At 44.0% G+C, this 12009-nt stretch overlaps 1 protein-coding gene across 2 annotated transcripts; it reads left to right on the top strand.

Annotated features, from left to right (window-relative positions):
* Nucleotides 1-189: 189 nt before the first annotated feature.
* Nucleotides 190-10637, top strand: NUDT21 (nudix hydrolase 21). Of its 2 annotated transcripts, XM_083370912.1 has the most exons (7): nt 190-450; nt 3522-3722; nt 5536-5599; nt 6936-7025; nt 7258-7333; nt 10008-10122; nt 10318-10637. In XM_083370912.1, the coding sequence occupies exons 1-7, from the start codon at nt 335-337 to the stop codon at nt 10337-10339; spliced, it is 684 nt and encodes a 227-aa protein (XP_083227038.1). In that variant the 5' UTR covers nt 190-334; the 3' UTR covers nt 10340-10637. The 2 variants fall into 2 exon arrangements, with proteins under 2 accessions (XP_083227038.1, XP_083227039.1); XM_083370913.1 differs by lacking the exon at nt 10008-10122.
* Nucleotides 10638-12009: the final 1372 nt, after the last annotated feature.

The following is a 12009-nucleotide window of genomic DNA, read 5'->3' as shown; positions in this document are numbered from 1 at the left end:
CCGATGAGGGGCGGGGCCTGAAGACAGCCAATGAGCATTCGCAGGCGCTTCTGAACACCCAATAAGCCCAGCCCGTCACTTCGCTCCCTCCACTGCCATTTAACGACCCAGCGACGCTTCTTTGACCCCGCCTCTCTATGGCAGCCTGCGCTCACTAGCCGGGCGAAGCCGCTCAGCCCCCTCCGCGGACTCTATGGCTCCCGGAAGTGCGGCCTGTTGGTTCCGGTGCGCCTTTTGGCGGGTGTGAGAGGATCGCGGCGTGAGGGGACGGCGCCTTGGAGCATCCGCGCGGCCGGGGAATGCTGGTGGCCTTGTGAGCCGGCCCGCTTCCGCCATGTCCGTCGTGCCGCCCAACCGCTCCCAGACCGGCTGGCCCCGCGGCGTCAACCAGTTCGGGAACAAATACATCCAGCAAAGCAAGCCCCTCACCCTCGAGCGGACCATCAACCTGTGAGTGGGCGCCGCAGAAGGGGCGCTCGGCCCGCCCTCGCTTCGTGCTCGGGGGTTGAGCCCCTTGGCTCAATTGAGGGCCCGGCGTATTGTGTGAAACCAGAACACGGGTCGAGTCGGGGTCCTAATGGGGCGTAAATCGCCCGGCAGCCTCCCTCGTGAGCGAGGGCGGCCTTTTCCCTCGTCTGCCTGGATGCCGGCTTATCCCTCTTTGACGGTCCTCGGAGCCCAACTCCTGATGGTCCCTTGAGGGACACGCGTCCACCTCGCTTCCTTGACCGCCCGGAGGGCTTTATCCCCGCCACCCAGGCTGACTGACGGCCTTGCTATTTCCTGGTGGTCTCCCATCCAGGAAGATGAAACTGCCTTCAGGCGGATGGAAGTTTGTGATCCTGGGATTTCCTGGTGGTCTCCCATCCAAGTCCTTTACAGAGGGATCTTAGTTCATAGGAAAGAATAGGAGTAGAACAGAATAATAATAATAATAATAATAATAATAATAATAATAATAATAATAATAATAATAATAATAATAATAATAATATAATTGGAGTTGGAAGGGACCTTAACAGGTCTTTCTTTAATATTTCTCTCATCTTTCTGCTCCGTGAACTGGGCAGAATAGAGATTCCCTTCTCCCGAGTTTGACTTGTGCATGGATGTAGCAAGAAGGGGTGTGTTTTTTTTTTTGGCAAGAGTATGGAAATAGTTTGCCACTCTTCTCCCAGGAGTTTTAGCTTCCCGGTCTGCTCTGTGCTCCCAAACTACCAGGTGGCCTCTCTAAATAAGGCATGATCCAGTGTATTGTGGAGATTCTCAGTCCTCCAGGTCATCCTTGTCTCAAAGGTGCTTTTTGCAAAAAGGCAACTGTAAAAGCTGCCTTTTTGAGGAACTGAACAAGTTGCCTTTTGGAAAAGCACCTTTGGGATAACTCAGGATTCGGTGTAATATGAGACACCCCTCCTCTCCCCAAGTGGTTATTTTGGTAATCCGTGTTAGGGGCTTGTGTGAATGCAACTGTTAAGTAGCTGCCCCCCCCCCCAGCTGTCTCTGTTAGGACCAGACCATGCAAATTGAAATTCCGATTCTGATGCCTGTTGCTTTTGACTGTGGGTTTACTTTCTTCTATGCATGATGTAAAAAAGATGAAGTTTTGTCCACACATGTGCTGCTAATTTCTTTTGCCTGGTTTGCACCCTGTTCATTCGTTGGGCGCTTTTTTGAGAAGACATTGACTTAATCCATGTGTGTAGGATGGGATTCAAATATGTGAACAACCGGTTGGTTCTCTGTGTGGATGCCGCTTCCGGAAGTCCATTCTGGGCCTGGGCAACAAAAAATTAGCTACCGGTTCTGCTGAAGTGCGAACTGGTTGTATCCAACCACTGCTCCTGACCCAAACCTACAGGCATGCCTCATTGTTTTGCAGGACATGATTTACAAGAAGTGTGTGTGCACCATAGTGTATTTGGTTTGCATTCATAGTTTGTGCTATAGTTTGGCAGTAATTCATACACGAGTGTATCAATGGACTATTGAGGTGAAGCTAGAGATGATGTGAAAATTTTCTTAAGCGCTGAGGCCCAATAGTTTTGTTGCAAAGCGGAAGATTAAACACAATAAAAGCATGATCTTTGATTTGTGAGGTTTGTTTTTTATTAAGTGCTGGAATGGTACAGCTATGATATAGATCAGTGTTTCTCAATCTTAGCAACTTTAGGATGTGTGGGTTTCAATTTCTGCTGGCTGGGAGATTCTGGGAGTTGAAGTACATGCAACTTAAAGTTGCTAATTTTGCTAAGATTGAGAAACACTAATATAGATCTTTTGGTGAACAGGCTTTTGAAACTAGCCATGAAACCGATTTTCCTAAATCAGCTGACCCTTATCATTAATAACTTCCAGTTTTAAGAAAGACTTTTTTTTTAACCTGGAGCACTAATAGTCTTATAACTGAAAGTAAATTTCCTCCCACGCAGCTCAATATATCTTTAAGTGGCTTGTCAACTTTAAGGCTTGGGTATTTTATTTCACATTTTTCTCCATCCTCCAGATTAGGGAAAATGTGCTAAAGATTCATTTTGAGATTGGCATAGAGTGGGTAGTGAATTTACAGCTATCCTCATCAGAAATATCCCATCTCAAACTTATCAGTTGAATTACATCAATCTCTTAAAAGCCATCAATCTCTTGGGTGTTTTAGAAAAACACTTTCTGTACTTTTAGGAGCTCATGAGAAGTAAATCTTATGCTGCAGTGGTAGTAAAGGCTCATAATAGTTGGTAGAAGCATGCTGACTCCTTAGCTGCATAGAAAAGCCATTGTTGCTATGTTACAATTGCAGATCATCAATTTGTGAAAAAGAGTTAGAACTCCCAACTCTATAGCCCTCCATCCCTTGTCTTCATTAAGCTCTGTAATGCCACTTTCTCTTAGTATTTGCTTAGTTATATCTCTATAAAGCAGTATTTCCTTAATTGTAAAGATATAATGAAATCATGTCCCTTACTTAGAGCCAGCTAGAAAGGCTGGAAATATAACTTGATTTGTTTGCTTGTAGTTAGGAAATGTAGAGCTAAATTCTGGTTTTTGTTCACAACAAACTGAGAACTATCTGCATTACAAGCAGGGAGAAGAAATGTTGGACTTTTGAAGCCTGCCTGATTCCCTTGTGACAAGCAAGCATGTGTGTGGGGTGGGGTGGGGTGGGGTGGGCAATCAAAGCCTCCTCTCTGCTATTTTCTCTTTCATATTATCTGCCTAATAATACATGATACAGGGGAGTCAGAGGTTGCCCAAATATCTTGCTTTTGTTGTGAAACTCCCCGTTTTTTCCCCCCTTCAAGTAGATTTAACCAGAATATAGTCACGGAGGTAGACGAACATTTCTGTAATATCTTGTTTTGAAAGAGGAGGTGTCACAAATGGCAGGAGTATCTCCTTTTTGGAAATATACAGTACTAACGAGGTACAATTCATATTAGGTTCTAGCGAGCTGCGGATAAAATCCTGAAAGAGTCGACATGAAATGGTGGGCTTTAAGATGTCCTCCCTCCCTCCCTTCCTTCCAGGTACCCACTGACAAATTATACCTTTGGGACCAAGGAACCCCTCTATGAGAAGGACAGTTCGGTAGCCGCCCGATTCCAGCGCATGAGGGAAGAATTTGACAAGATTGGGATGAGGCGGACCGTCGAGGGGGTCCTCATTGTGCACGAACATAGATTGCCTCACGTGCTGCTCTTGCAGTTGGGCACAACCTTCTTCAAACTGTAAGTAAAGGTCCCTTTGGGGTTTTTTTTCAGCCGAGGCTGCACATCTCTTTAGGCTGCACAGCACTTTGTCAAGGACAGTTATCAACATCTCGTGTGGCCATACTCGCATTCAGCAGGGAGCTGAACTAGGTGAGCTGCACGTGGCAGGTAGGGAAAAAAGTAAGAGTGCCATTCCTCCTAGTACCGTGGTGGCGAACCTATGGCACGCGTGCCGCAGGTGGCACGCAGAGCCCTCTCTGTGGGCACGCACGCATTCGCCCCAGTCCTAGGCCTTCAGCTGGGTTTTATAAAACCTTTTCACTTTAGGCCGCCTCCGCCATGTGCAAAAAAAAAAAAGTTCAATAAATCTATTTCAACTTCTTGTGGAGAAAAAAAAAAGATCTCACAAAGTTGGAATTGATTGATTGAACTTTTTAGTCCCACCCAGTCTGCTGTTACCATCGCAGCCACGCCCACCCAATGGGCCACACCCACCCGGCACCTGACGATACATAAGTGGGTTTGGGTTGCAGTTTGGGCACTCGGTCTCTAAAAGGTTCGCCATCCCTGTCCTAGTACCTCTTCTCCCTCCAGGCCTTTGTGTTTTGTCAGGAACCAGTTAGGTTTAGGCGCCTCCCTGTCCAGCACTTTTTTCTGAGGTGAACTTTCTTTCTGATTGTTCTGCAGCACCTGGAAAAACCCAGGCCACCCAGTTGCTTGTTTTTCTCTTTTCCTATGGTCTCCCTTGTTATAAAGTACCCTGCGTGTTTTGAAAACAATAGATACAGGCAGTCCTCGACCTATGACGAGTCTCCAGCTACTTATAACTCAGATTCAAAGTTCTGCTGGCTGCTTCCACTCCCCCCCCCTGCAGTCCCACGATCACATTTGGGTTGCTTGGCAACTGGCTTGCATTTGCGGTTTACAGCATCCCGCACTATATGCTGACACGATGTTTTTCCTCGCAACTGACATTGCGAGGGGGGAAAAAAGCTGCCCATTGACAAATAGTGGGTTCTCTTAGCGACTGGCGTTCCCTTAATAACTACCCTATTCATTTAACAACGGGCTGGCTGGGGAATTCCGAGAGTTGGAAGTCCACATATATTAAAGTTCTCAAGCTTGGGAAACACTGCAGAAAATTTTCATGGACATTCCAAGCTCTAGAAGAGTTGAAAATAATTGACCTGGGCAGATCATCTGCCTGCCACAATTCTGGGTTCTGTTCTGGATTTAGTTGAAAACCTATTACCCCGTATCGAATCCATTTAACTGCTCAGGTACTGATTCAGGATAAATAAAATGGAAAGTGGGTGCATTTTTAAATCAATGACAGTCTCCCCACCATATTCAGATATCTTAAATGCCAGATGTTCAGTCATTCAGGAAAAAAATTAGGGCCTAAGAAATGATGCATGTAGTTATTATGGCTGTAAAGCAGAACAATTATTTTTCAGCATCCCTTTTTGGAAAACACTAGCTAGGAAAGATATCACTTTAAAATAACGTTAAGTGAAGACTTCTGAGGCATAAAGAAACCTTAATTTGTTGAATTGAAAGAGCTTTGGAGCTTTGTACTTCAAAAGAAGTACAAAAACTGAGTTTAAAGCTGAATAGTTAATTTTGTCCAAGATTGTTCACAGATGGCTAGTCATTATTTAAAAGGTATGCAATATAGACAATATTAATAATTGTCCTGCTTAAAGTGCCCCTGACTCATAGCTTAATGTGAACATCTGATTTCTTTACAATTTAAGGTTGCGTACTAGTTTTACATTTTTGCCTCTGTAAAATGACAATATTTAAAACACGTATTTCATGTTTTCAACAGGCCAGGTGGTGAACTTAATCCAGGAGAAGATGAGGTAGAAGGTCTCAAACGTTTAATGACAGAGGTAAGTGCTACATTTGTTAAAAAGATTACACTGAGAAATGATCATTTAGAGAAGGGGCAGCCTGAAAAGATGTTCTCCCTTTTTCTCATTTTGTAAACCGTGCCCCCCCAATACATATAGCAAAAAAACATGAATACATGTTTTGCCTTAGAATTTTGAATGAACTGTTTAAAATAAGACATTCCTCTGCCTCAGGTCTTCACTTTCTCAGAATGACTTAAAAACTGCATCATGACATTACATACAGTGATGTTTAATATTGGTTCATTGCCCCTCCTGAAGACAAGCCATATAGTCCAATTCTCAAATATGAGACCAGGAATAACCTATTCCCACTGGGCAGTGTTGTAGTTAGAAGACATTCAAAAGAGCAGATGCTAGGTTTAGAGATGGTTCCAAATGTTGAGGGCCACACTTTCTCATGTCCAGTTTTGCCACTGATGGTAACAGTTTTTAACAGTTGATAAACCTGTTTCTGCTCAGCCATGCAGGCCTGTGTCTGCTGGATATTATGAAGAGTTCAAATATATATTTGTTGGCTTTATTTTACAATTGAGAATGTCTTGTGTTTTTAATTTTAATTATTTGCCTAGCTCTCAGGCAGTAATTCAGCAATGTTAATGTTTGGAAGCCATAGCCCGTTTGAAACAAGTTTATTAAAAACATTTACAGAAAGTTGTCTAGCTCTTCAAAGGATTTTTAAAGGTAATGTAAGAATATTATTTATGTGCAAATAAGCCTATGCATAACACATGTTATGTTCATAAAGTAATGAAGTAATTTTGAATCCAAAGATACTGGATAAAACTGGATTCCCCCCCCCCCAGTATATCAATTTTCCTGGGGTGGGGAAGGAAGATCTAAAGCACCCCATTTCACTTCAGATCCAGAGTTGTGTGTGTGTGTGTGTGTGTGTGTGTGTGTGTGTGTGTGTGTGTGTGTGTGTGTTTGAAGCTACATTATTACATGGGTTTAAAAAAGTGGTTTAGAGCTAATAAAATCATTTTTGGAAATATGCTTCAGGAAAAGCCAGTGGATATGTAGTTCTGGGCTGTATCAGTTATTCTTATAAGGATTTACTTGGAAGCTGCTGAAGAGGTTTGGCGAAAATACATCTTGTCTAGCAGTGAAAAATAACTGTCGGATCAGATGGTAGACACACTGTGGGTTCTTAATAAATTAGGCTGCCACTCTTGGCAAGCCCCTGAATGCTTTAATTAACAGTTGATATAAAAGATGCTCTGACTGTTAGCCTTAATGCTGAGCCCATCGTATTCTGTCTCGGTGAAGTGCCTGGAACTGCATTAAGATTTTACGTGCATCTGTATTTTGACAGATACTAGGTCGTCAAGATGGCGTCCTTCAAGACTGGGTCATTGATGACTGCATTGGTAACTGGTGGCGACCGAATTTTGAGCCCCCACAGGTGCGCATTCAAGTCAACTCTTTAATTGAAGCCAGTGATTCCCGAAGGTGGCCAGTTTTAAGATGTGGGGAATTCTGGGAGTTGCAGTCCACACATCTTAAAGAGTGGCCAAGTTTGACAAACACTGATTTAAATGATACTTACGTGGCTCATTCTGTTCCAAAAGTGGGTTAATTACTGATCCCAACCAAGATGCCAAGTAAATAACCCTTCTTATTTTTCCCCCCCGCAGTACCCTTATATTCCAGCTCATATTACAAAACCAAAAGAGCACAAGAAGCTCTTCTTGGTTCAGCTCCAAGAAAAAGGTAAGCAGCGGTTTCTTGGCGCCTTTATTCCCTTGAAACAGGAGAGTGAAGTTCAAGGTCAATTTCAAGATGACCAGGACTCTGTAGCCTGCATCCGGTTAATGCGGCCACTGCCAAATTGTTTAGATGACACCTTCTCACTGATGGTCAACCCTCTCCTGCTTCCAGAAGAAACAGGACCTGAACATTCTTTGTCACAAGCTTTTTGTGAAACTTAATATACGGATTCTCTGTCATCCAGGTCATAGTTGTCTCAAAGGCTCCTTCCCCCCCCTCCCCCCGAAAGGCAGCAGGGCTGTTTTTTTGTTGAACATGTTTCTCTTCTTATCCAAGAAGCCATTTCCCTCTCCCCCCTTCCCCCCAATCCAGTCACAACTGATGACGCTTCTTGGATGAGAAGCAAAAAATCTTCAAGGAAAAAACAGTCCAGTTGTCTTTTGGGTGCGGGGGGGGGGGCAAAGTACCTTTGAGATAATTAATACACAGTAGTACAAAATAGTTCTGGTTTATTGTAAGATTTAAGATAACCTGTATTGTCATTTTTTACCGTGGGCACGCTGGCACACATTAAAAATGAAATTCTGTTGCCTGCTCTCAAAAGTGTACACATACATAACACACATACAGACATGCTATATGCGTTACATACGTGCATTTTTCTCACAGTGCATGTATACAGGGGTGGTTGCTCTGTGTTCAGCACCTTTGAGAGCTTTTAATCAGGTGGTTTTTCAATGTAGAAACTCAAACAGAGACGTACTTTCAGATGCTCGGCTTCAAAGATCAGCTCCAGCTTGCTATGCTATAGGATAGGTCAGGGGTAGGCAACCTTGGTTCTTTTACGACTCATGGACTTCAACTCCCAGAATTCCTGAGCCAGCCATGCTGAGGGGAAAGGGAGAGGTTTCCAAGCTGAGCCGTGCTAGCTCAGGAATTCTGGGAGTTGAAGTCCACGAGTCTTAAAAGAGCCAAGTTTGCCTACCCCGGGATAGGCGATAGATACAGGCAGTCCTAGACTTACATCCGTTCCTTTAGCAACTGTTCAGTTATGGCAGTGGCTATAAAAAAAAGACTTATGACCAGTCCTTGCATTTACAACCGTCACAATATCCCCACTGTCATGTGATTAGAATTCAAGAGATTGGCTACCAGCCTGGCTGCAGCATCCCAAGTTCATATGATTGCCATTTGTCAGCTTAGGACAGTTGTGGTGAACCTATGGCACGGGTGCCAGAGGCGGCACTCAGAGCCCTCTCTGTGGGCACCCGCGCCATGCCTCAGAGATGGCAACTGTCCCTCTTCAACCAGCCACCTGCTAATTTGCCAAGTCCCTAAGTGGCCGGATGCATCCCAGCACGGCTGGTTTCCCTCCCCCCCCAATCCCTCCTGGCCTCGCATGCTCTCCTTTTCCTGGGCGTGACCCACTGCATCACCTCCTCAGCTGTCGGCTGACCATCCATCTCGGATGTGGCTTCTTTGAACTGCTGGCGATGGGCTGCAGAGCCCCAGAGTGCGCCGATCGAGGGGCCGGCAGGCTGTGCCTGCTGACGGACATCGTTGGTCCCCATGCGCTCACTGGCCTCTGTGTGCGGGGGCCGACGGTGTCAGGCAGCAGCCGCCCCAGCGACATTGAGGTGACCACATCCACCTTGGCCACACCCACCCAATTTTCCATGACCACCACAGCCACACCCACCCAGTAGTCCACGCCCACCTGGCACCCAGCGATAAATAAGTCAGTTTTGGGTTGCAATTTGGGCACTCGGTCTCTAAAAGGTTCACCATCACTGGCTTAGGACAAGCAAAGTCAGTGAGGGAAGCCAGTCATTTGTTTAATGATCACAGCACAAAAAAGTAAAATCAAGTGTGACTCACTTAACAACCATGTTGCTTAGCGGCGGAAGTTCCAACCCCGATTATGGTTTTAAGTGGACGATTACTTTTTGTTGAATCCAACAATATTGACATTACGGTACTTTTGCTTAACTCTTAAGAGTTTTACATATTAGTACTGGTGGTCCTTGAGTTACGACCACAATTGAGCCCAAAATTTCTGTTGCTAAGGGAGATATTTGTTAAGTGAGTTTTGCCCCATTTTACGTCCTTTCTTGCCACAGTTGATATGGTTGTTAAGTGAATCAGGCTTCCCCATTGACTTTGCTTGTCAGAAGATCGCAAAAGGGGATCACGTGACTCTGGGACACTGCGACTGTCATAAACATGAACCAGTAGCCGAGTGTCCAAATTTTGATCACATGACCTTGGGGTTGCTGCAGTGGCAGTGTGAAAAATGGTTATAAGTCATTTTTTTTCAGTGCCGTTGTAACTTCGGTCACTAAAAGAACTATTGTAACTCGAGGACTACCTGTATTGGTCCAAGAAGTACATTTAGCTGTGTGACTAAACGTTCCTTTTTAATTTAGCATTTAGCTAACACTGCTTTTCTAAAGACCAATCCAGGCCGTGTTAAATGTCTAATATGTTGAGGCCTCTTTCTAAACGTTTTGCAACAAATGCAGCAGGCTTAAAATTACTCAGCCTAATTGAGACCCTTTTATTGCCCTTTCTAATCTGTGTACTGGCCGTGATGGGTATAGCGGAAAGCAAATCATGTTATTCTGCGTTGTGCTATGAACCCTATGAAACTTAAATTTTTCACTTGAATTTGTTCCAGCTTTGTTCGCGGTCCCCAAAAACTACAAGCTAGTAGCTGCTCCTTTGTTTGAGCTTTATGACAACGCGCCAGGCTATGGTCCTATCATTTCCAGCCTTCCGCAACTTTTGAGCAGGTAGAGTACGCTTGCAGTACTGTATGTTTCATGGGAAATAGAGGCACTTTCTTGAACCCCCCGTCTCTTACTTTACTTGTGCTCCAGAATTTTTTGAAGTGCAGAGAGCCAGCATGCAACTGCCCAGAAATTAAAAAAAAAAGAAACCACCTTCCTAACTGACAATGTAAGGTGTTTTCTCCCTTTCTTTGGCAGGTTCAATTTTATTTACAACTGAATTTCCTGAAGTGTGAGTAGAAGCCGTCTCTGTGAGAACAGCTTTAAAATGTAGAAGAGAAAATGTGACGCAAGGATTTTTTTTATGTCTCTCTCTCTCTTCTCTCTTCTCTCTTCTCTCTCTCTCTCTCTCTCTCTCTCTGAGTTTTTCCCCTCCCCAACTTTCTACTCTCTGAATAGGAAAGTGAATCTTGACTGTTTAGACAGTGGAATAAGAACTGTAATTGCATTTTAATCACTTACGTTGTGATAGTCACCTGATTTTTTTTTTAAAATAACATTAAACAAAAACGGACTCAGTTGCGCTTTCGTGTGTGGCTCTTTTTCAATACTCGTAAGAGATTTCTATCCATTGGCTGATTGGCACCATAGCATTCTGTGGCGAGGCTTAATGGAGGTGGTCTTCAGTGTTTTAACCATATATTGGGAAATTTTTTAAAAAAAATGTTGAAAACCAGTAACGTGGGTATCGCCTGGGGATTTCTGAAAAATTGCATGGCTGAAATTTGAGGTGTAGTTTTTCGCCAGCCGATTTGCTTCAGTAGTTTTTGTCTAGAATTTGTGGCAAAAAGGTGGAGTAGATAGCAGTTGGTTTGGTTTAGTGGTTAGAAACCAGCAGGAGGCGAGTTCTAGTCCTGCCTTAGGCCCCAAACCAGCTGAATGACCTTGGGCCAGTCACACACTGTCAGCCTTAGGAAGGAGGCAAACGGCAAACCACGTTTGAAAAAACTTTGCCAAGAACACTGCTGGGACTAGTCCAGGTATTTAACCAGGAGACAAAAGGGAGGGAAAAAGGCGAGGGAAGGGGAGGGAGAATGGGAAGAAGGAAGGAAAGCAAGAAAAAAGAACGAGGGAGGGAGGGAGGAGTATCTCATTGCATCAAACTTACTCAGCTCTCGCCATGCCATTTTTCTCTCCGCCTCTCACAGAATTGAAGAGGAAGCAAACTAAAGAAGTAAATTAAATAAAGTAAATTATTAAATAAATTATTAAATAAATTAAATAAAGCAAACTAAAGTAAAGTAAATTAAATACACAGGGCCACTCAGCCTTCCATCCTTCCGAGGTAGGTAAAATGAGGACCCAGATTGTTGGGGGCAATTAAGCTGACTTTGTAATAATGCCGCTTGGGGGGTGTGTGTGAAAGCCCTAATAATCAGGCATATACATAGAATGAAGGCTACTGCTAAGCTTGTAAGCCGCCCTGAGTCTTCGGAGAAGGGCGGGATATAAATGGAATTAAAATAAAATAAATAAAATAAATATCGGAGTTATTGAAAACGCCGAGAAAGTCCCCACTGAGTTTCAAATTCTGTCACGCCTCTTATCAGCTGAGGCCAGCAAATTCATTTCTACAGGAAATGCTGATTTCTGGCTCGGCTATTTTTGCTGCATTGCAGACAAGTAATATTCACGTTTAGTGTTTGTACTCAAATGTTCACGAGTAGCTTAGCCAGTTTGGATTCCCGGGGGCCCGGGTAATTTTTCTTGTTTAAAGGCTGTCAAAATAAGTTAGGTCTGAATAATGGGGATTCCCTTTCAGGTTTGAATTGTGTTTTGGTTTGTTACTATGCTACCACAGGTAGCATAAGCAACCTACGACCGCAGTCGAGCCTAAAATTTACGTTGCTAAGTGAGAAATGTGTTGAGTGCGTTTTGCCCCATTTTACG

The sequence above is a fragment of the Vipera ursinii genome (genome assembly GCF_947247035.1).
Source record: "Vipera ursinii genome assembly, chromosome: 10".
Lineage (NCBI taxonomy): Eukaryota > Metazoa > Chordata > Lepidosauria > Squamata > Viperidae > Vipera > Vipera ursinii.
This window is presented reverse-complemented; position numbering and strand designations above follow the sequence as displayed.

What these genes read in the sequence shown, in the direction of transcription:
- NUDT21 (XM_083370912.1), top strand. Translation starts at nt 335, where the DNA reads ATGTCCGTCGTGCCGCCCAACCGCTCCCAGACCGGCTGGCCCCGCGGC. An exon ending in CTCGAGCGGACCATCAACCT is followed by an intron (nt 451 to 3,521) that starts GTGAGTGGGCGC and finishes CCTTCCTTCCAG; the next exon opens with GTACCCACTGACAAATTATA. An exon ending in TCAAACGTTTAATGACAGAG is followed by an intron (nt 5,600 to 6,935) that starts GTAAGTGCTACA and finishes GTATTTTGACAG; the next exon opens with ATACTAGGTCGTCAAGATGG.